Below are 23,690 nucleotides of genomic sequence, written 5' to 3' on the forward strand. Positions count from 1 at the left end.
GTTTATATTTTAATTCTCTTTTAATTCTTGTAGTTTAAAAGTATTTTTTTTAATCACTATAATTTACATTTTAATTCTGATTTCCTTTTAGTCCCTCTAATTTGAAAACTATAAAAATTATAAAAGTAACAATCATAAAACTATAGGGATTAAAAATATCACTTTCAAAATTAAATAATTAAAATGTAAACGATAAAGACTAAAAAGATCACTTAAACTAAAAAAATAAGAATCATGAAATTATAGGAATCAAATGAGTAATTTAATCTATTTAATATCTTAAAAGAAGTATCTAATATCAATTTATTTTATTTCATAAAAGCATGTAAAGGTTAATTAAGAGAGAAAAGATAATTAAGATGAAATAATAAAAAATTATTCCGTGACTAAAAAAATATTTAAATTGAGATGGGATGACCTTCAAGTCGAGAGGTAATTATGAGACTAAATTATAATTTTTATTTTTCAAAATTTTCAATTTCATGATTTTTGGTTTTTTTAGATTTTAATTATAACATTTGGTCTCCATAATTTTATAATTAGTAATTTTGATCCTTCTAATAAATTATTAATAAATAATTCTAATTAATCGAGTTATTAAATTATTTATAAATTAATTAAAATAATTAATTATTAAAAAATAAAAAATATTAATAATTTTAATTTTTCACAACATTGGGATCTTCTTGTACACAAACATTTCTTCCACCTTCATTGTTGTACTTAACTCCACCTACACCTTACTATCGTTAATAATTTTTTATTAAATTTTTTAATGATTAATAATTTTTATTTAATTTATAACTAATTTAATATTTATAATAATCAAAATTATTAGTTAATTATCTATCAAAAATAATAAAATAATCAATTTATAAAACTTGGGACTAAATATTTCCATTATAAATTTAGAAAACTAGGAGAATAAAATTGCAATTTATTGAAAAAATAATTAAGTAAAATTATCTTTAAAATGTTTGACTTCAAAATTTGAATCACTCTGACTAATATCTAGAAAATTTGCCTAAAAGTATAGTCACTTCAATGAAATGTTTGGAACAAATGACGGTTGGGTTAAAAGAACAGCGAATCTAGCTAAATTTAATTTAATTATAGAAAGTTAGAAACCGTTTGGAATGCTATAAAACAAAAGAAAAAAGTCCATTTGATAAGTTTTAATGTGTTACATTTTTATAATTTGCAACCACACAACTTATCCAGTGGGTCCCACGAGGTGGTTCGCAGCAATAGCAAGGCCATAAAAGGTGACCTTTATGCTTGGCACACATAGCCTAGTTCCCACCCACACACGCGCGCAGACGCAGAGTGAGTGGGTAAAGCAAAATCATGAAGTGTTGTTCCTCCCTGCACTTGCTCTCTTCTTCTTCTTAGTTATCATTCCTTCCTTCCTTCCTTTCGATTTCCGCATTCATTCAATGGCACTTACAACACTCTCTCTGCTCCCACCCTCCACTCCTCCCTGCTTCTGCGGCACCCTCCATCTCCGCTCCCACAACAGCTTCCTTTCCATCCATTCTCCTTCTTCTTCTTCTCCCTTTCCTTCCTTCTCCTCAATTTCAATTCCCAACCACTCTCCCACGCGCCGCCGCTTTCACACTGTCTTCGCCGCTTCCTCCGACTACTATTCCACTCTCGGAATCCCCAAATCCGCCACCGGCAAGGAAATCAAAGCCGCCTATCGAAGGTTAGCTCGCCAGGTATGTATCCAATTTCATCCTAAAGTTGATTCTAAGCCTCTTCTATGGTAGCAAATTAGAAGTTGAAAAGGAATTCGAGTGGTTATTTCTGTTTTTCGATGCCTACTTGTTGGAACTTGAACTATGCAATGCTCCTAAAAAAGCATATTCCCAACTTGCCTGATTTTTTGTGTTCATCCGTCGTCGTTTTGTCTGCAGTACCATCCTGACGTGAATAAGGAGCCCGGGGCAACTGAAAAGTTCAAAGAGATTAGTGCTGCCTATGAGGTATGCATTGAAACTACACTGTGATGTTATGTTAAGTCTTCTTTACAGGACGACCTGTATGTATGTATGCATGTTTAGCATCACTTCCAAAAGCGTGTTTAGGGTCCTGACACGTGTGCTGTTTTTCTTTTAGTCTTTTAGTTTTGTGTAAAACATTGGAGTTACATAGGCTTTGGTCCATGATTAACTTTAGTCAATTGTTGTTTGAATGTAATCAGGAGGGCTTCAGCTGCCTCGGGCTAGATCCAATATATATATATATATATATATATATATATATATATATATATTTTAACGTTTTTTCTTATTGGAATACATGCTTGCTTTTAAAATATTTCCATCCTTTTTCTCTCATTTTTGTAGTTGAATATGACTGCCAATATAAAGCATCATTGGGGCATGGAAAAAAAATTATAAAACTTAGATGCAATTTCTTAGGTACTCTTGGTGTTGTTCTCTAACTAGAATTGGAATTTCACTTTGGTAACCTATGTTCACCAAGAGTACATAAATAATTGCTTCTAAGTGAACATAGGTTATTATTGAAATGAAATTCTAGTTCTAATAGGAAAATAGTACCAAAAGTACATAAATAATTGCTAGGAAGTTTTCTCTATGAAGAATGGGCTATTATTATAAAATATATCTTTTTTTTTAAAATAAAAAGATGACAGATAAAAAAATCACAACAGACGTCACATTTTAAAGCATAGATAAGTAAAAGTGATTACCACCAAGTCATAGGTGTATATTGTGTAGTTTAAACTTACATTCTTATTTATTTATTTGTTTACTTTTTTATGTTCTTTGTCTTAAAGGACTCAACATCAATAGTTTATGATAGTAATTACTTGTTACTCTCAACTGGGTTGGTGGAAATATCTGAGACTCCTACTTTATTCTGAAACAATGGCATGAACCAGTCTTTGTAGTCATACAACTGAATGCACAGTTTTTTAAATTATATTTGTGATATTAGTTTTTGAATTCTGAATTGCAACACTGTCAGGTGCTATCAGATGATAAAAAGAGGGCCTTATATGATCAATATGGCGAGGCAGGAGTTAAGAGTGCAGTCGGAGGAGGGTCAAGTGCCTATACGGTATTCAATATGTTATTTTTTTTCTGGTATATAAGTTTTGAGAGCAATACCTATTTGAAAGGATGACAAAAAGTTCACTGGTCAGCAGAATTAGTGGTCACTGGTCAGCAGAATTAGTGGTTAATATACTGAGAACTCCAATGCACATATGTTGTCTTATTTTTTGGGGAAAAAACTGAAATGTATGGCAATTGAAGTTGTGTTTTACGTTATCCACTCTTCTTTTGCTGCTTCTCTAAGGTAGAATTATATTTAACAATCTTTTTCTTGCAGACAAATCCATTTGATTTATTTGAGACATTTTTTGGGCCAAGCATGGGTGGCTTTGGTGGCATGGATCCAACTGGATTTGGAACTCGTCGTCGTAGTACCGTTACTAAGGGTGAAGACATTCGGTGAGTTGTGGATAGTTGGTTATTTTTTGTTTGGCTATGTTAGTCAGGAGAATGATTACTATGTTTAGCTGGTTAAAATAAATATTGCTAGTGTTTGAAAAGAACCTTGGCACAGTTTGGATAAACTTCTCTAGAAATATTTATAGGAAAAGAAAATAAGAATAAAAAATACTTCAAACTTTTTCCATAAGTTAAAATCAATTTATCCACCTCAACTTTTTAATATGTTTTTTTTTGTCCAACTTCTCAAAAAGTTGATTGCATGAGTTATTTTTAATTTTTAGGAGAAGTTTGGGCTCTTATTCTATAAATGATTTTTTGAATATTTAGTTTTTGCTTGAGTTCAATGGATATTGTTTGATTCATATAGCTGTCCTAATTAACTTACTAACACCCTAATTAGCTAACTAATTGATATAACTGTCTTAACTCCTGACAACATAAAGTATTAATATGGGGAAATTTTAAGCAATAAATTTCTCCTATTATTATTTGATGATCGCAAATTTTAATATCTAATATTTTATATTTTATCCTATCACATTAATTCTGCATTCAGAACATGTGACTTGACAGTTCTATATATGAAAATATTACAGCTTCCAAACTTTTAATGAGAGTTTGCCATGATTTGAGAAGACTTCTGATTCAAATGTCAACAGGTATGATTTTTCCTTAGAGTTTTCTGAGGCAATTTTTGGAACAGAGAAAGAATTTGAGCTTTCTCATTTGGAAACATGTGAAGTCTGTACTGGTACTGGAGCAAAGATAGGCTCCAAGATGAGAGTATGTTCAACTTGTGGTGGGAGAGGTCAAGTGATGAGGACTGAACAAACACCTTTTGGGTTGTTCTCACAGGTAATTTGAGTTCTTTGCCTTGGATGCCCCCCCCCCCCCCTTTAATTTTGTATGCTGTGATCATGTGAAGAAAAATAAATTAGAGTTTTATAATCAGTACCCATATGGAGCTTTGAGATTGTCCTGTTAATGTGAAGACCTCGCAGTTTTTCTATGAAATTGATTGCCTCCCTGGTAATTTCATAAAATGAATCTCATTTGCTGCATGAAATGACTCTGGAAGAAACAAGTAAAGCACAGACCTGTAACCTATGTTTCTTGTCCGTGAACCAAAAAACAGAAAAGGATAAAAGCAAATCTACCAATGAATTTATTTTAGTGAGTCATATTTTTTAGTTCTGATATCATTGATTTATTTTGAGTTCAATGTCATGAAAAATATTTGATGATTAAATTTTTGATAAAAAAATGCTTGCTGAGTAATTTACAACTGAGATTGTAACTTGCTACGTGAATACATTTGTTGAGAAGTATGTAATGATCAATTTGAAAATCTCTGTTGAGAAATTAACTTGTACGGCTTGGTTTGATTTCTTTTGTGATGCCATGCACACAGTGCAGCACAAAAAATCAAATGGTTTGGTGTGGTCAGAAATTTTATATGCTGATCCGTGTCTTCCAAATAAGTTTCTTCATTGGGCAGACATTCTGCTTGTCCCTTTGTAATTTTCCATTTCTTTTCATGAATTGTAGACATCCTCATGCTTTACTTTTGGGAATAATTGATTTATATTCTCATCAATTGCTTATATTACTTCATCACTCATCTGTTCATCTTCATTTCGTACACAGTTTTCTTTCACAAGGTAAAAACCTTGTACTTTTCTTATTCTTGAGAGTGCTATTCTAATCTAATATCTTTTTTTCAATATTAGGTTTCAGTATGTCCCAACTGTGGAGGGGATGGTGAAGTCATATCTGAATATTGCCGTAAATGCAATGGTGAAGGACGAATACGGGTTAATAAAAATATTAAAGTTAAAGTTCCTCCTGGTGTTAGCTCAGGCAGTATTCTAAGAGTTACAGGGGAGGGTGACGCTGGACCAAGAGGGTATGCTGTCTTTATATTAATATCTGGTCTCATTGCGAAAGTCTTTGACCAACAATTGAATAAAAGTTATATTGAGATTTTGTGTGTTTTGCTTTTATTGTAAATGCAACATGGTATTCCATCCTGTGTTAGAACAAATCTAGTTGTCCAGGCCTTCAAGGGCAAATGTCTCGTCAAAACTTGAGCATTCATCTATAATAAATGACACTAAAGGGTAGGATACAAAGAATACTACCATACAGCCTACTTCAAATGTAAATAGCTAATGGGAAATGTATGTACAGAGAGCAACACATCAGGCATAAACTATGCTCCTAACATATCTATTAGAAATGGACTGGGTCTAATTTATTCTCAAAAGTTAACTCAAGGGAGGAGAATTGCCCAAGTCTTACAAGGTGTATTTTGTCTATATTCCTAATTGGACATCTTAACACCTTCTGCTCATGCCCAAAATTGGAAACTTGGAGCATGAAGTATGCAAGATTGGACATTTGCAACTAGCCCAAAATTTGGAGGATTGGACATCTTTGGGTGACCCAAGATAAAGAATGGATATGTCCTGATACCATATTTGGAATGGATTGGATTTGGGTCTAACTCATTCTTAAAAGCTGGCTCAAGTGATGAGGATGGTACAAGTCTTCTAAGGGGTATTTTGACCATATTCCTAAGCCAATGTGAAACATCTTAACTGTATCCAATTAAGAGAAATGAATTTTGATTTTCTTTGTTATGACATTATTGTTGACCTTTTTCTTTGTTCTGGTCTTTAAGTTTAAATTTCTTGCTTTTTTTTTTTTTTGGAATCATGGAGAAAAGGAATTGGAGAGAAGTATCTATGAATCTTCAAATGTTTTGAAAAGAAGGTCAAAGATAATAAAAGTTTTTCCAGGCATCTCTTTTGATTATTTTATGCATGCTAGGAAACCAATTTGTATCTTTTCATGTTTAACCCCAACAGAGGGCATGATGAACCTTTCTTTAAATGGAAAGGGTTTACTTGTATGTGAATTCAGAGTCAGACTATTTTATTATTCAATTATATGATTTAGAAGTGGCTATTTATCTTGTCATAACAGGGGCCCTCCAGGAGATCTGTACGTATATCTTGATGTGCAAGTGATACCTGGAATTCAAAGAGATGACATTAATCTCGTCTCAATAATATCAATCAGTTATCTAGATGCTATACTGGGGGCTGTTGTGAAGGTAAATTAATTTAGTCAGTATTCATGCTTTGAGCTTGAGTGTTTTTTGCATCATTTTGTATTAGCTGGAATTGCACTTTTATGCCTCTTAATTTCAGTGGCAATATTATCATCCCTGTAGTTTTCATTGTTATCCATGTCACCATGTGTAAAACTTGACACTTGGCATAGTGTTACTTTTCGCTAATCCCTGGTATTCCACACAACCCCTGGCCTTAAAGTGTATATATATATATATATATATTGCAATAATAATGCTATATCTTCCCATATAATGGTAGTGGAATGATACTCATATTCATATCTTCCTTTGGATGGAAACTATGGCATGATAGATATATACAGAGGAGTTTATGTATCTTTCTTATGTTCAACAACACTTTTGTTGTTCCACCAGCTAGTAATTTTGTTGCCTTGTGAGTGTCACATGAAAAAAGTTAGAATTGATGTCACCAAGTGATATTTTTGCAAACATGTTTGGCTAATAAGATTTTGTATGACTAAATATATAGTCTTCCCTTTTTTAGTTTTTAAGATTTTTTGCTTTTTATTATAGTGAATGTTAAGGTAGCAAGGTTTAATATTTGCTGGATATTTAATCTATTTTCCCTCAGCTTTTTGTATTCTGATATAATCTAGGCTGGTGTGACTTGTTAACTTGTGTCCTCGTGGCCTCACCATTGATTGATTGAATTTTGGCACCTAAACAGGTAAAGACAGTTGAAGGCATTTCAGAACTACAAGTACCTGCTGGTACCCAACCTGGAGATGTCCTTGTCCTTGCAAGAAAAGGTGTACCAAAATTAAATAAACCATCAATACGTGGTGACCACTTATTTACAGTTAAAGTTACAATACCAAAAAGGATTAGGTAATGAGTCATTTTATAATTCTGATTTTGATTTTGTCTCTATTGCCCCCCGTATGTCTTGTTCTTTTGTCCATATCCCTTGAATATATATCAGAAGTTTGATATCAATTGACTCTGCGTTGCATCTTCAGTACAAAGGAGCGTGAGTTGCTTGAAGAACTTGCTTCTCTAGGTGACACAAGCAGACGTTCAAAATCCCGTCCTAGGACTCACTCTTCCAGTAGGTGGCTTTTTTATTATTGACATATTTGTTAGTTTTTTTCCCCCTACCTATCCTACAATCTATAGGAACATTTAGTCATTTGGCAACTTTAATCTTTTATGTAACATGACATTTGGCTAGGTCTTTGCAACACATTTCCAAGTTGCAATGGAGAAATCTCACAATGCAATGAGTAGACACTATATTTGAGTTGTGAACCACTGAACCATATTTTTACCTTCTGCAGCAGGTGGTACGGAAAGTCCGAAAGCTCAAAAGGATGAAAGTACAACATCAACAGTCGAAGAAAAAACTGAAAAATCAGAAGATGAAAATGATGTATGGAATAAATTGAAGGACTTTGCTGGGTAATCATTTTCTCTTATTTTATTTTTATTTGTTTTTTCATAAATGTGTAGAGAGAGCCTTCAATTTTCAAAAATTGAAAACTTTAATTCTGACTTAAATAACTAATTTCTGCAGAGCAACACTCCTCTTTTTATGGTATAAAAACAATCAAAATAAAGCATTTCAGTTTTAGTAGCATTTAAAGAATCCTTAATATACAATGAGCTCTTAAAAGGACTTATAGTTCTGTCTTAGATAAGTTTGAGCACAGATTATGTTCTTTACGTACTCTAGTGCTATTTTTCCAAGTAAGAATTGATTCTTATTACAAGAGTGTATTTCTCATTGAGTTGATAACTTGGAATGGAGATTGTAGCTACTATGTTGATGCTTTTTATTATTGTTCAGAGTCCTCACAAATGGTTTGACAAGAAAAGAAATGCTAAACTGGAGTAGTTTATCTTTGCAAATTGATAGATTGTTTTAGATATGCCGTTTATTGTAACTTTATAGGATGCTAAATTGCCAAAAAAAAAATTGTACTGGTCCTACTATTAGATTGAAAGCTTCCTCATTGGTCATTGTTTTGTTCATGTGTCAAGTTGACTGAAACTTACCACCACTGAAACTTGCAGATCTGTGGCAAATGGAGCTTTAAAGTGGTTTAAAGATAATCTCTAGTCCTATGGGGTTGTTGGGTGGAGCAGAATCTTCAAGATGTAGTTTACCTAATGTGGGTTAGAGTTCTCATGATTCCAACAGTTACTGGAAGGAAAGGGACTAATGCAGACATTTTCTTGAAATGCTTTAACTGAATTTTTAGCTACCCAGCGAAATCAAATAAGTAGTGATGCAGATTCTTTTATTTGTTTTTGATTTGTAAATTTTGGCACCAGTCAATTTACACAGAATAACTTGTTCAAGGATCTCAAATTGTACTCCATGAGCAGGTTGCACTAAGAGAAAGCTAGTGTATATCTGGTAGGAAGTCTAAGCTCTTCTACACGAGTGAATGAATTACCTAAAAATTTAGTTATTGAGTGAATCCTTGTGTTTAGTTTCGCTCTTTGCATTAGATTTTTTGTTTTAAATAAACTCAAAGTGATCCGGTAAACCATTAAATTTGTCTCAAATATCAATATTCAGACTTTGAAAATGAGAAAAAAATTAGTTCTTGAAATTAACTATTGTAAGTTATTTCAGTGTTTATTATTAGGGAGCCATCAATTTGAACTGTGACTAAAGTAATTTCAGATAGTTTTTGTCCTGGTTTTAGAATGATAATTTAATTTGGTTCCTAAAATTAAGGACCAAAGCAACTGATAATATTTGTCAAATTTATAGACTAAATTAATTGACTTTATAATAACAGGGACTAAGTTAACCAAGTAATAAAAAACTTATTTTAATTGACTTTATAATAATAGGGACCAAGTAATTAAAACCTTTTATTTTAAATAAATTTTAGACACTATGATGATAAATTATCCGATTATATCTCACGTTTTTTTTTACCCTCAGCCCTTTGAGTATTTTGAATGCAAAATTAGTTACTGCAAATAATTTTTACTTTCTTTTGTAATTTATTGTAAAATAATAATTTAATTATTCATTTGGTTCTTAAATTATTTTAAAAAATTTAATTTGGTCCCAAATTTTTGAAAGATTCAATTTGATTTTTAAAATGCAATTTAATTCTTTCTGTACAACTAAATTGAGGCAGTTAAAAGTACGAATTTCAAGAGTTTTTGTTTAACAATGATAGATTTTAACCGTCATTATATTTACTATTATTAAAAAAACGGCTTTCCCTTTGTTCTTCACACCTTCATTCACCACCATCATACCTTAATGTTAGAACAACACCACCAAAACCATTAAGAATAAATTAATTATTAAAACCATTTTTATTTTAGTATTATTACAGTTGGATTCTGAGAAATCATGCAGACACAGTACAAGCAAGTGCATCACACAAATTTGATATTGATAAATGATAAATAAAGTTGCTGCTATGGGTTTGTACGACTTTCCTTGATCAAAAGAAAAACAGCGACAAGCACAGGAGTTAGAATGAGAAGTAGAGCCACCACAAGGTTGGGAGTAGTTATCTCAGGGAATAGAGCACTGCCATATTTGATTGCAGCCCCACCCGCAAAAGAACCCGCCACTAGTTTTCCCACGTACACTAAATCCTCCTATTTTGCACCATTCAAAAAAGAGTATTAATTTATATGATAGCTTTGGAAGGAAATTAATGTAATAAATAAAAAAAGAAATTGGGTCGATTGATTGATTTTACTTGAGAAGAAGAGGTGTAGTTTTGATGTTCGGTTGATTTGGAGGAACATGGGCGTGTTTGGTATTGCTGGGTTAACTCTGTGACACAAAACCCTCCAACTTCAACCTATCTCTGATGAGATTGCCATATCTATATTTCTTTTCGTTGTTTTCCCTCACCACATAACAAGCATCATCATGTAATACAGTTACGTACGGAACAACACATGACATGGGTTACAAAATGAAGGCCCAATCCGAGCCAAGGCCCATTAGTATGTAGTGGTTACAGTTTTACTTTTTTTCCCTCCCAATAATGCCCCGCTCATTTTACCGGCGGTGGAAGAGAGATAGACCAATAATCTGAATCTGAAACCTCCGTGTTGGGGTTGCATATCCAAACCCTAATTTGGAAATTGAATTGTTGAAGGGAAGAAGATCAAGATGGTTCTGGCGGAGTTAGGTGGGAGCATTGCGCGTGCTCTCCAGCTGATGAGCAATGCGACAGTAATCGACGAGAAGGTGCTCAACGATTGCCTCAACGACATCACTCGCGCTCTTCTTCAATCCGATGTTCAATTCAAGCTTGTCCGCGACATGCAGACCAACATCAAGAACATTGTCAACCTCGACGATCTCGCTGCCGGTCACAACAAACGCAGGATCATCCAACAAGTACTTTTTATCGTTTCTCAATTAATAAATAATAAATTTGTGATATGTTTGTTATTATTGCTTATGCATGCCCTCTGGATTATTCTATTCTATTTGTAGGCTGTGTTTAACGAACTCTGCAAAATTCTGGACCCTGGGAAGCCCTCTTTCACTCCCAAAAAGGGCAAAACAAGTGTTGTCATGTTTGTTGGTTTGCAAGGTCTGTTACCATGTTTGGATTCTCTCATATTCTTTATGCTCCGTTTTGTTATGTACTCAACCTTTATGCATTATCCTTAGTAATATGTAGCATTTCTCAGCTTTTGTTCTGTTCTTTTTAACAAACAATAAAAAAATAGTTTATTATTATTGATAGTTACTTATATGCTTTTAAAATGAATCCAGGTTCTGGAAAAACCACAACGTGTACAAAGTATGCATATTATCATCAGAAGAAAGGCTGGAAGCCGGCTCTAGTATGTGCAGATACATTCAGAGCTGGTGCATTTGATCAATTGAAGCAAAATGCAACTAAAGCTAAGATCCCTTTCTATGGAAGGTAGGTACTTGTTTGTTGCCATTTGTTGTTGGTTAGTATTTATCGTATGTAGGCTCTGATATAGATGTTGATGAGCACAACTGCAGTTTTATTTCTGTATGGCTTGTATGTTTTTGTTTTTTTTTAGAAAAAAGGGGGAAGGAAAGGCATCAGGGCTATGAACAGCATCCCAACTATGTTGGCACTTTGCTCATATCCCATCCTATGCCCCCACCCCACCTAAATTTATATCTCGAAAAGAGATGAAACAAACTACATGGGGGGACTATGCCAATACCCATGCTACTGTAAGGAAAACCTATGACTTGTATGGTAGCTGCTTATAGTTTTTATGTTAATTCTGAAACTACAAGATGAATAATATTTCAAGGGATCTGGCTGGTTCTTTCTGAAGATTTACTTCTAGAAGAATTATCTGTAGTTGTAGAATGGTGTTTTGGAAGAATTTTTCTTTATATTGGGTAATGCATCCCAAGCTTACTGCTTACCTATGTTCTTTTAGTAACTGTTAATTGAGGACAAGGTTAGATCAATGATGATTGATGAACAAAACAAACTTAACAATTTCTAGTCTGAGGCATGTAATTGTTGGGCCTATTAAAAAAGAGGGGAAAAAAAAAGTAAGGATAAAGAAATTGCTGGGCCATTATAAATACATGGGTAATTTGGAAGATATCAAATTCCCATCACAAAGCAAACTTATCATTTTCCCTCTCCCCCACAGGATATCTGTTTAGTCTAATCTTATGATTTCAAATTTCCTTTTTTTTTTAATCTTTGTTTTTTGAAAGGGGTCATCCATATTGAACCACTTTTTATTCTTATTATAAGTCCTTGAAGATGAGCTATGACTATGATATGCTGCGCTTAATATTATTTGTCTGTGATTTCCATTGTCCATGATTTCTATTCATAAGTAATTATTGCATTGTTGTGCCCCCATTCCTCTTCAGCTATATGGAATCCGATCCGGTAAAAATTGCTGTGGAAGGTGTGGAGAGATTCAAGAAAGAAAACTGTGATCTTATAATTGTTGATACTAGTGGGAGGCACAAACAAGAAGCTTCTCTTTTTGAAGAAATGCGCCAAGTTTCGGAAGCAACGGTATATCCCCTTGTTGCTATATGTGTTTGATATTTATTTCCAAAATCCATTAAATGCTAATATATTTTATTTGTGTTTTTCAGAAACCAGATCTTGTTATATTTGTTATGGATAGCAGTATTGGTCAGGCTGCTTTTGATCAAGCCCAAGCATTTAAGCAGAGTGTTGCAGTTGGAGCTGTAATTGTTACCAAAATGGATGGCCATGCAAAAGGTGGTGGTGCTCTTAGTGCGTAAGTGTTAAGAGGATAATTGCATATTATTTACTATCAAGTATCAACTTTTGCAACTATGAACATATGAATTTAACAGCTAGTAATCTTACTTGCAAATGACACTGTTTAAATGAACAAATGCATTTAAGTGTTACGGTGTTACCAGTATAATGCACTTGTCTGGAATGCAAGTGCATTGCAGATTTTGCAACGTAAATTTTAACTACCCTTGTGATTTAAATCTTACATTTACGCAACAAAAATTAAACTTTTCATCATCTAAAGGATTTGGAAATTAATATTATAAATGGATGTGTTTGTATATATTTTTGTGTGTATTTAATGTGTACATGTGTAATTATGTGGTTTGGATACCTTACACTTGGTAATTTTATATGTGCAGTGTTGCAGCAACAAAGAGTCCTGTCATATTCATTGGAACTGGAGAACATATGGACGAGTTTGAAGTTTTTGATGTTAAGCCATTTGTCAGTCGTCTATTAGGTGTGTATTTTTTTTATTTTTATTTTCATCTCATTCATTACATTATTATTTATCAGGAACATGCTACAGATGTCCAAATTCCTAAAAATATTTAATCTTAGTCGTTTCAAATGGCTTTTTGAACTAGGAATGGGCGACTGGTCTGGGTTTATGGACAAAATTCATGAAGTCGTTCCTATGGATCAACAACCTGAACTGCTTCAGAAGCTGTCAGAAGGAAACTTCACCTTGAGGATTATGTATGAGCAGTTTCAGAACATACTTAAAATGGGTCCTATCAGCCAGGTTATTACTTGTACCCTATTGTATTAAGTGTTCAATTGAATTTTTTTTTCTTTGATATTTTATGAGGGCGAGCCCTGGTGCAGCGGTAAAGTTGTGCCTTAGTGACTTGTTGGTCATGGGTTCGAATCCGGAAACAGCCTCTTTGCATATGCAAGGGTAAGGCTGCGTACAACATCCCTCCCCCATACCTTCGCATAGCGAAGAGCCTCTGGGCAATGGGGTACGAAGTTTTTATATTTACATTTGATGTATTAAGTGTTGATTGTTGCTATATAATCACCTAATAATGGCTGCTATTTCATTTTGAACTAATTTCTTGGTTGATTTATGTAGGTTTTTTCTATGCTTCCCGGATTTAGTGCTGAATTAATGCCAAAAGGCCGTGAGAAAGAAAGCCAGGCAAAAATTAAGCGTTACATGACAATGATGGATTCAATGACAAACGAAGGCAAGCATTATGTTTTGATTGTTGTGAAGATCAACTTTATGCATACACGATTCTGGTCCTCATTAGAATTACATACCCTCACATGCTAACCTTTAATTGCTAATACGTTTCAGAGTTGGATAGTTCAAACCCCAAGCTCATGAATGAGTCACGCATGATGCGGATAGCTCGAGGTGCAGGTCGTCAGATTAGGGAAGTGATGGAGATGTTGGAAGAGTACAAACGTCTTGCAAAGATATGGAGCAAAATGAAAGGGCTTAAAATACCAAAGAAAGGTGATATGAGTGCCCTATCCCGAAATATGAATGCCCAACACATGAGCAAAGTCCTTCCTCCTCAGATGCTGAAGCAAATTGGTGGCATGGGTGGGTTACAAAACTTGATGAAGCAGATGGGATCCGCCAAAGACATGATGGGAATGGGAGGAATGTTTGGTGGTGGTGGTGGTGGTGATTAGTTAATTGGCTTGTGAGCTGAGGATTGTTCCTGACCATAGCCACTGTCATTGCATTGTGGTGTTTTACAACTAGACTCGATTGAGCAGGTTATGCAGTTCAATCGGTGTTGGAGTGCCATCTGCAATAGCCGCAATGGGTGCAAGTGTCTCTTTTTGTAAAATTAAATCCTTCTTCCCTTTTTGTGTATATTTACTTATTTATTATTCAGAGCAATCAAAGTAATCTTATTAGAAATTTTCATAGTCTAGGAACATTAAAAACAAAAGCTATATTCCTCGGATCATGCTTGTCTCGTTTTGGATTCTGCTCCAGCTGAATGTTTCATTTAATTCTAGCAGACAGCTTAAGCACTGTTACTGTTAGGAGCTAGTTCTGTTTCTGTTTGTTTTTTTTTCTGCATGATTATTTTTTTTTATTGATTGATGGAAGAGGCGATGAGGTTTATATTCAGGTATTAGATTTGTGGATTACAATTGATTGGTACAATGTGTTAGCCGTATTGACTCCAACTATTCATATTAATTTCGGCGGAACAATAAACGGACTGTTGTTTCCTGCACCTACAAGTTACTTCATGCACTTTTTTTTTTCTTTTGAAATGATCAATCCGGAATATAAAATTACGTTATGGAATGATTACATATTTTGATTTGACGAGTCCAAGTTTAAACAAATCAACTCAAAATTTGTTTATTAAAATAAACAGAAAATTATATTTTTAAGTATAAGCAATTTAATCAACCATACTTAAACAAAATAAACTATTTATTTTATTTAATAAAAATATTTCTTTTAACAAATATGCTTTAAAAATGATAATGATGATCGACTCGCAAGGACAGTGAAACCAAACAGTTGCAAAATAAAATTATAGACCATAATTAACAGAGAAGTAACCCAATAATAAAATATATTAATAGATACAGATGTAGTGTTGAACATGCTATCTTTTTTTTTTTCTATTTTGTAAATAGTAACTATAATATTATAAGTATATCTACTTTTCTGTTTGCTCTATCGCATTCTTTTCTATTTTGTTAATGTGTGTTGTTCACTGAGAAGATCATCTACATGTCACATGGTTTTATGCGCAAGAGTTAGGCACACTAAATCGATTAGTAATTTTATGAGTTCTATGTGGAGGAAGGAATACCCATTACAAATTTTATTTTATCATCATCAAGCAACCCTTTGTACTTTACTAAAAAGTGTACCCTTTTAAATGATACACTGCCATAAAATGAAATGGAAGTACATGCATAATAGTTGATGAAATTATTAATTTTTATTTTTCGATTATAATTAAAAACATAATTTATATTGCAATTAAATTCTATTCCTATAAAAAAAAGATAATGTGTCATCGTTAAAATAATTTGTATCATAATTAATTAATTTGATTACTATTAAAAACACAACAAATATTGTAATTAAATAATTAAAAGCAAAAAAAAAATTGAAAACACGATTTCACTGTGTATCTAGGTTTCTCTAAAAAAAACTGTGTATCTAGATTTAGATACACAGCAAAAATGGATTATGTTGAATTAACAAAAAAATTGTCTTGTGTAGTAAAATAGAGGAGATCAACAGTGTCTTTTCGCTCGATTTTAAAAAAGTAACGGGGGAAGATCATTAATTGTGGCGGAAATAACAGTCCCCTAAATTATGGATTGGATAAAAACAGCAGATCCGTTAAAACGGGATGGATCGGATTCAGTTAATGGATTTTCTTCTCAGGCAATATAATATATGAGAAAAAAGGTTATACTGTCACAGATGCAAAAGGCAAATGCTGCCCCCAGGAACTGATAATTGAAATCCTGTTGAGGTTGCCGCCAGTGAAGTCTCTTGTTCAATTCAAATGCGGGTCTAAATCATGGCTTTCTTTGCAAAATTACAAAAAGAAACATCCAAGGAACAAAAAGAAACAGGCTTTTTTCTTTTCTTTTCTTTGTTACGCCTTTACTATCTTCTGGATACTCGTCTTATATCATGATTTATGAAATTCTTGGGGTATATTAAAGCATGAAAAAAATAATAGCTAGAATGCTGAATTGCTATTTCATCATGTTCTGTTTGACTGTTTTAGGAATATTCCATCGTGATTTTTATTACCGTGTTATTGTTTGCAATTTATATTCTTCCACTCATTCACAGGCTTTTTAGCTTAGCCTTAATAGTGAGTTTATTACATTTTTCTTGCATGATATGTAGCTAAATTTTAAATTGGGACAATGAGTTGATAGTTGAAGGAACTGAACTAGATAAAACGTTACTATTAATGTTGATATCTAATTCAGTCTAAGCTACATGACAACATGTTGTGAAGTCAATATTAACAATCTTGGCTTCCATGCATGCCAAATCAAGGTGTTTATTTTTATATTCATTCATGTCTTGATTAACTCAAATTACCATTACTTTGATGAAAGCCACATTTTATGAATCCAAAATTACTCTTTTTACTTCATGTATTGGCTTGACCGCTTTAATATGAAGTAGCCAAGTTGTGCAGGCTGAAATGCTACTTCATAGCCATGCTGCAGTAGATAGCTTAATAATTTTTAATTGTCAAAGTATGATGCTTAGCTTTTATCTCAATGTAAATCACATGTAGGTTTGGAAATTCAGCAGCAACATAATGTCAATGTGGTTTTGTAGCTCTGTTTTTTTTTATATATTTCTAATGGTATGTGCAATCACATACATATTGAATCTTCATCAATGAATGTTTTAATTAAACATTGTTGATTTGCAATAATGGAATTCACAATTGATTTTGTCTCGAGGTTTGATCTGTCCTGCATAACCAGGACCTCGTTCTTCTGCTCTTCAATGCAGTATAGAAAGGCCAAATGAGTATAATTCCCAGTAACCCGTTTCCATAGTGCCACTGAAATTGGTGCGGTTCTGATGATGGGTCTTCATTTTTAGGAACATGAAACTCCTTTACCATTCCCTGTGTTTCCACAAACATGTATCAAAAGTCCTTTTTCCATGTGGTGTGCGTGTTATGCCAAATCATCTTTAATTTGACCTTAAGATTTCACGAAATCACCTTGATAGCTTCTTGAATGAACAACGCTGTAATCAACATGCTAAAAAGCTCCTCCGCAACCCTCGTAAATCTGTTAATGATATTGCCAGCATTGAATATTGCTAGAAGAAACAGCGGGAGTGTTATTATTTATCTTACATGCTATGGATGTCCAAGTTCCTATAAATTTTTAATCTTTAGTCAAGTAAAACTGCTTCAAAAGCTGTCAGAAGAAAACTTCACCTTGAGCTGGGCATTATTGCTGACCATAGTGCTTTTGAACTAGACTCAGCTTGATCAGGTTATGCAGTTCAATCGGTGTTGAATGTGCCATCTGCAATAGCCGCAATGGGTGCAAGTGTCTCTTTTTGTAAAATCCTTGTAAGATTACGTTTTTTTTTTGTACACTTATATGATTGCTCTGCATACTAAAATTAAATATACACAAAGGGTTTTAATATGCATAGCAATCATAAAGTTGTCAAACAAAAAAGACGTAATCTTACAAGAATTTTTAGTAGTTGAGTATCATTAAAAACAAAAGCTATATTGATTGATGGAAGTGTCAAACTCAGGTATTAGATTTTTCGATTACAATTGATTGGTACAGTAGCCGCAATGACTCGAACTATTCATATCAATTTTGGCGGAACAATAAACGCATTTTTGTTTTTTTAAGATCGGCTCGGAACGAATGGCAGTGAAACCATACAAGTGCAAAAATTTATAGACCATAATTAACAGAGAAGTAACTCAATAATAGATACACGGTGTAGTATTGAACAAGCTATCTTTCTAAGAACTTGCTTAGGACAGTTTTTTGCAAATGGATTTCTTCACCGTCCTCTTCGGAATTGATATTTGCATTTAGAGCACAACGAATAACAGAATTGATTTGTTTCCTTAAACTGGCATTGTCAACAAACATATGTGCCAGCATCTTTCTCAATTCATCATAAGTTTTCCCAGTATTGTCTGTGGTTATATCCCGGGTCTCTTCAACAGCAACAACAGTATCTTCTACATCTTGTGCCAAGAGCTGTGCCTGTTCCAATATTTGCATACAGCATGTAACCAAAACAGTGAGTAGAGAGGGCAGTAAATAGAAGGCTATATAGGGCAGCATAGTAAAACATAGTATAACCCCAATGACAATTGCCAAGTGAACTTTCAGAATCCTGTCTTTTTATTGAAATAGTTAATTTGACAGGACTCTTCATTCACACACAAAGTATCATTTAAATTCCTACTGACACCAAAAACATACTGCACGTAAACCACAGCCATTGTAATACTCTGGAAGATCCATCATTTTGCATGGCTCTCATGAAAACCGATGCCAATGAATATAATAATGGATAAACAATGGAGTGTAATGTCCAATCATGGAGCTACAAAATAAGTTAGAGTAGTAGGGAGTAAAGAGGAGAAAACCAGAGGGGCTGGGGAGATAAAATAATTTTCAAGAATGGGATAGATAAATAGATTGTAAACGCAATTAGTAAAATCATGAGGACTTAATGTCTAAATGCACAAAATAAAAACCAGACCACCAGTAATAGCCTGCACCGTATTTTCTAAGTGCCCCAGAAAATAAATATCTAAGGACAAAATTGTTGCTCAAGGTGCATATCATACCTCTGCAAGCAAGAGACCAATCCGATTATCTGATGTTGCTAATAAATCCAGAGCATCAGATGGCAAAGTGTCGATATTTAGTTTATCTTCCTCTTCAACAAGGAAATTTACACTACACTCCCGAAGCCTCTTCTGAAGGATTGCACACTCATGCAGCAACTTTGTATTTGCATTATGTGAATTTTCCATTCTTTGCTTTTCCTTCTGGAGGATTCTCTGAATACCATGAAAACAATTGGATTTTCAAACTTTTAGGACACCACAGAACATAATATTTGAATCATTTTGTCATTAAAAAAAGATTATAAATAAGAAGAAATTTCAAATTTGTGTGGGAAAAAAAAAACCGTAAAGATTTTAGAAGGAACTAGTCAAAATAGATTAATTGCATGCGTTTGTTTACAAGTCAATTTGATACTTTCCAAGTCTAAATGTATATATATATATAAAAAAAAAAAATCATCAGTGCTAGTTGACATCCAAGAACCAGAAAAGACCATACCTCCAAATCTAACTTCTCCTTCATCAATTCACTTAGCTGCTGTTTCAGTTCTAACTCAGAATTTCTAAGGGATTTTACCTCCTTTATTAGAACCTTCAAATCTGTCTTTGATTTCATCTCAAACTCATCATGATGTTTTTGCAAGTGCTTAAATTGTTCTCTAGCTACATCTAGCTCTTGCTGCAACATTTGCTTCTCCTGAATGACAGATTCTTTCGTAGATTCTGCTAGCAGCCTTTCATCCTAAAACATTATAACTTTTCACTAAAAGCCCACCAAAATGCAATGATAAGAGATGTTGATTAAAGTAAATTATCACAACAAACCTCTTCCAACTTCAATTTCATTTCTGTCTCCAGGCATTTCCTCCGAAGTTCCTCCATATCCCACTGCATTTGTGTAAACCTTTCTTTTTCAGTCAAAACAGCCTGCTGCATGTTTTCTCGGCAGTTCAGTCGAGTTGTTTCAAGTTCAACTTCCAAATCTTTGACCTACAAGTAAAAAGAAATATTAGAACATATAACATAAAAAAGCCCAATAAGACATCATCATTTCTTGTCATTTTTCCAACATGAAATTCTGACTTTCTAATGGCAATGTGCTGAATATGAACCACAGGCACATAACTAAATCTATGGCATGGCATTGATTCAAGGTTTTAAGAACTGGGAACAAACAATCTACCAAGGAAAAACACCATACAGGTGGTGAATATTTATCCTAACTATATTTAGTGTAACAAATAAAGCAAGTGACAAATGAAAAATTCTAGGTTTAATTACTCATTTGGTCCCTATAGTTTCATTATTTGTACTTTTTAATCCTTATAGTTTTAAAATTATTTTTTTAGTCCCTATAATTTACATTTTAATTCTTTTTTAATCCCTGTAATTTGAAAGTGATTTTTTTAATCCTTATGATTTGCATTTTAATTCTCTTTTAGTCCCTATAACTTGAAAGTGGTCTTTTTAGTCCCTATTGTTTACATTTTAATTCCCTTTTAGTCCTTACCATCAAAATATGAGTAATATTATTAATTACAATTAACTACAAAAATATTAGCAAGAATTCATAACTAATTTATCGCAAGATAATTTGTAATAAAAAAATACTTGATAATTTATAACTAATTTGTAACTTATTATTTTTATATATATTTTTACAGTAAGGACTAAAAGGTAATTAAAATACAAATTATAGGGACTAAAAAGATCACTTCCAAACTATAGAGACTAAAAGAAAATTAAAATGTAAACTATAAGGACTAAAAAATCACTTTTAAACTATAGGGACTAAAAAAAAATTAAAATGTAAACTATAAGGACTAAAAAAATCTCTTTCAAACTATAGAAATTAAAAAGATACAAATCGTGAAACTATAGAGACCAAATGAGTAATTTAACCAAAATTCTATTTTAGAATTCAATAATAAATGAAAAATCTTAAACATACACAGGATACCTTTGTCACAAGATATTGTCTTGCAGCCATTTCTTGATTCAATCTTGCTATAAGATCTTCAACATCAGCTTTTGCAGTGACCAATCTCTGTTTCTGGGTATTAAGAATTTTGTTCAACTTGTGCCGCTCATCCAATGGAAAAGTCAAAAATAAATCTGAATTTCTTGAGGCTTCATGGCTCCCAGCAAGGTTATGTGAAGCATCCTGAACCAAAGTGGTCGTAGTTAAATTTGATGTTTCAGTATTCCTTAGAGAACTTAAGTCACTTCTAATGCTTTCTGTTGACAATCTCTTAACATGAGCATTCAAGTTATAATCTCGTACAGCAGGTGTAAACTCAGTTCCATCTAGGTGAAGAGCTATAGCATCAGCAGTATACCCAGTGACTTTGTCTGTAATATTATCCTTATAAACGAAGTTTTCGCTGGATGTGGCATAATGAACATCCGTTTCAGTTGGATTAATTAAGCCATGTTCCAATGTTGAATTATCCATAATTTGATCAGAACGGTTATCCATTCCATGTTGTGGTGTTCCCAGCTCAGAAACTTCATCGTTACCAGGAACTATTGCTGCAGATGAACCATGAGCTTTTACAGAACCAGGTGAGGTATCTTGGATCATTTGTGAGGGTGTAGTAGCATTGGCAGATGCTTCATCCGAAACATGCTCGTTCACATCATGAAATGCTGGAAAATATCAGCAACAAAAGGGTGTTAAATGCTTGTGGAACATCATGATGGACTGTTTTTCATACTCTTCCAAATAATGAACAATTATTTAAGACATAAAATGACAAAATGTTGTTATGTTTAGGTTTACGAGGAAAACAGAAAACATACATGATCTAGCAGCAGCTTCTAGCTCAAGAAATATTGCCACCGGGGCACTTCTTGATACATCAACGTCCGATAACAACTTTTCCATCCAATCAGCTAATAAAAGGCGTCGCTGAAATCAAGGAATTTGTAAGTATCAAAATCAACTAAGAGTTGTTTGTGATTTGTGAAATAGCATTGCAGTGATAGTAAATGATGTAGGTACCTCTTCCAACACAGTGTGACTTTTAATTCTGAGTATCTTTTTGGGTGGAGGTGTAGGCAGATCTTTTATGGGAAATTCCTTTTTCAGCTGCAAAAATGAAACAAAAATAAATATCGAAATTCTTTTTTCTCCACACAAGGCAGAGACAAGTACACACACTTACTTGAGAAAAGAGATTGACGAAATCACTAAATCTGCGTAGTAATAGTCGAGAAGTGGTGATTGCTTGGGGAGATTGTACACCGACTTGAACCCTAAAAAACTAGAGAGAGAGAGAGAATAAACGTTAGAATAGAAGATAAGAAGAAAAACGGTAGAAAGGAAGTGTTATACTATTATTATTATATATACTAACGGCGACGGGATCAGAAGGAGGGGATTGGGGAGCGGTAACCCATGAAGGAAGCGTGACGCAGAAGCTCCATCCGGTGGGAGGATGACGCGGCCAAACAGTGCTGCGACCCTCCCATAGGCGCGGCGGAGGGCTCCAATCCATGCCCAGTGGGAGAGGTGAGGTTCCGTCGTGGTGATGGGCTGAAACGGCATCGTGGCGACGGGCCGAAACGGCGTCGTTTGGAAAGAGGTCATCGTCGTATAAGTAGGGACGATGATGATTGTAAGTGAAATTGGGGTCGAACACAGGTACGTCGGGACCCAACCAGTGCATATGCATCCTTTGCTGCAACTTCAACTCTCTCCTTCTCCCTCACTTCAACCTCAACTCTAACCCCTAATCATCCAACACAGAAACTAGCAAGTATTAAATGTATTTGTATAAAATAATTAAAAATAGGGTTAATTATATTGTGAATCTTGTCAATAACATACAATATTTAAGGATCAAGTTTCACAGTAAGTTATATTTTAAAAGATTAATTTAATATTAAGTTTTAGAGTTAATAAATTAATTCATTTAATATATTTTTTTTTATTTTATAAGCATTAATTTATCTTCCCATCACGTATCAAAAGACTAATTTAACTATTATCATTACATCACATCACATTTTTTACAGATAAATACATTACTTATTCTTATTTAAAATTACTTTATTTGTATAAAATAATAAATATATTAGTTAACTAAATTACACACTTAAAAGTATTTTGATTCTTTTAATTTAAAATATTCTTCATTATCCTAATTATTATGTCAGAATTAAATTAACCAGAGTTAATAATCAAAATTAAAAAAAGTGTTAAGAGTCTAAAAATAAATAAAATCATAACTTAAGAGTTAATAATATCTTCATATTGTTTTTTCTTTGTTGTTCTTAATTACGCCGGTATATTATGCGTAAAAGGAAATGTATATATATAAAATTTATTAAAGTATAATTTAAGTTTAGCTTCAAATTTATTTTTCACCCATATAAAATTTACTGGATTTTATTCAGTGAATTTTTCATTTGTTTTGTGTCCATGTGATTTTTTTTCTTAAAGTAAAATTCATATTCAAGTGTATGTAATCAATAA

The 23,690-nt window shown here is 33.2% G+C and overlaps 3 protein-coding genes and 1 long non-coding RNA gene across 6 annotated transcripts; 2 read left to right on the top strand and 2 right to left on the bottom strand.

Annotated features, from left to right (window-relative positions):
• The first annotated feature begins 1,277 nt into the window (after positions 1 to 1,277).
• LOC114377480 (chaperone protein DnaJ-like) lies at positions 1,278 to 9,080 on the top strand. 2 transcript variants are annotated; one of them, XM_028336008.1, is made up of 11 exons: positions 1,278 to 1,718; positions 1,917 to 1,985; positions 2,995 to 3,087; positions 3,361 to 3,482; positions 4,145 to 4,340; positions 5,216 to 5,391; positions 6,474 to 6,603; positions 7,313 to 7,473; positions 7,605 to 7,693; positions 7,923 to 8,043; positions 8,659 to 9,080. In XM_028336008.1, the coding sequence occupies exons 1-11, from the start codon at positions 1,437 to 1,439 to the stop codon at positions 8,702 to 8,704; spliced, it is 1,485 nt and encodes a 494-aa protein (XP_028191809.1). In that variant the 5' UTR covers positions 1,278 to 1,436; the 3' UTR covers positions 8,705 to 9,080. The 2 variants fall into 2 exon arrangements, with proteins under 2 accessions (XP_028191809.1, XP_028191810.1); XM_028336009.1 differs by having other exon boundaries at positions 7,926 to 8,043.
• Positions 9,081 to 9,894: 814 nt separating this feature from the next.
• LOC114377482 lies at positions 9,895 to 10,482 on the bottom strand. Its single transcript, XR_003659086.1, has 2 exons — positions 10,326 to 10,482; positions 9,895 to 10,221 (listed from the first exon to the last, which is right to left on the bottom strand). It is a non-coding gene; the product is annotated as an uncharacterized LOC114377482 (long non-coding RNA).
• A 3-nt stretch (positions 10,483 to 10,485) lies between these two features.
• On the top strand, positions 10,486 to 14,898 carry LOC114377481 (signal recognition particle 54 kDa protein 2-like). Its single transcript, XM_028336010.1, has 9 exons — positions 10,486 to 10,978; positions 11,078 to 11,177; positions 11,363 to 11,516; positions 12,470 to 12,620; positions 12,704 to 12,852; positions 13,238 to 13,338; positions 13,466 to 13,623; positions 13,957 to 14,071; positions 14,185 to 14,898. Exons 1-9 carry the CDS (start codon positions 10,748 to 10,750, stop codon positions 14,526 to 14,528), a joined length of 1,503 nt encoding a protein of 500 aa, XP_028191811.1. The 5' UTR covers positions 10,486 to 10,747; the 3' UTR covers positions 14,529 to 14,898.
• Positions 14,899 to 18,125: 3,227 nt separating this feature from the next.
• LOC114376592 (PX domain-containing protein EREX-like) lies at positions 18,126 to 22,968 on the bottom strand. 2 transcript variants are annotated; one of them, XM_028334770.1, is made up of 10 exons: positions 22,570 to 22,968; positions 22,378 to 22,476; positions 22,215 to 22,301; positions 22,013 to 22,121; positions 21,620 to 21,859; positions 21,171 to 21,541; positions 20,036 to 20,200; positions 19,710 to 19,952; positions 19,208 to 19,423; positions 18,126 to 18,614 (listed from the first exon to the last, which is right to left on the bottom strand). In XM_028334770.1, the coding sequence occupies exons 1-10, from the start codon at positions 22,885 to 22,887 to the stop codon at positions 18,357 to 18,359; spliced, it is 2,106 nt and encodes a 701-aa protein (XP_028190571.1). In that variant the 5' UTR covers positions 22,888 to 22,968; the 3' UTR covers positions 18,126 to 18,356. The 2 variants fall into 2 exon arrangements, with proteins under 2 accessions (XP_028190571.1, XP_028190570.1); XM_028334769.1 differs by having other exon boundaries at positions 21,171 to 21,859.
• Positions 22,969 to 23,690: the final 722 nt, after the last annotated feature.

Source organism: Glycine soja, chromosome 11, assembly GCF_004193775.1.
Source record: "Glycine soja cultivar W05 chromosome 11, ASM419377v2, whole genome shotgun sequence".
Lineage (NCBI taxonomy): Eukaryota > Viridiplantae > Streptophyta > Magnoliopsida > Fabales > Fabaceae > Glycine > Glycine soja.

Bases quoted from the DNA above. Each gene is read 5' to 3' on its own strand.
- LOC114377480 (XM_028336008.1), top strand. From the start codon at position 1,437: ATGGCACTTACAACACTCTCTCTGCTCCCACCCTCCACTCCTCCCTGC. The intron at 1,719-1,916 runs GTATGTATCCAA...TTTTGTCTGCAG, and splicing joins ATCGAAGGTTAGCTCGCCAG to TACCATCCTGACGTGAATAA. The intron at 6,604-7,312 runs GTAAATTAATTT...GCACCTAAACAG, and splicing joins TACTGGGGGCTGTTGTGAAG to GTAAAGACAGTTGAAGGCAT.
- LOC114377481 (XM_028336010.1), top strand. From the start codon at position 10,748: ATGGTTCTGGCGGAGTTAGGTGGGAGCATTGCGCGTGCTCTCCAGCTG. The intron at 12,853-13,237 runs GTAAGTGTTAAG...TTATATGTGCAG, and splicing joins GGTGGTGGTGCTCTTAGTGC to TGTTGCAGCAACAAAGAGTC. The intron at 13,624-13,956 runs GTTATTACTTGT...TGATTTATGTAG, and splicing joins AAATGGGTCCTATCAGCCAG to GTTTTTTCTATGCTTCCCGG.
- LOC114376592 (XM_028334769.1), bottom strand. From the start codon at position 22,887: ATGCATATGCACTGGTTGGGTCCCGACGTACCTGTGTTCGACCCCAAT. The intron at 22,477-22,569 runs GTTAGTATATAT...CTCTCTCTCTAG, and splicing joins CTCCTTCTGATCCCGTCGCC to TTTTTTAGGGTTCAAGTCGG. The intron at 22,302-22,377 runs GTAAGTGTGTGT...TCATTTTTGCAG, and splicing joins TCGTCAATCTCTTTTCTCAA to CTGAAAAAGGAATTTCCCAT.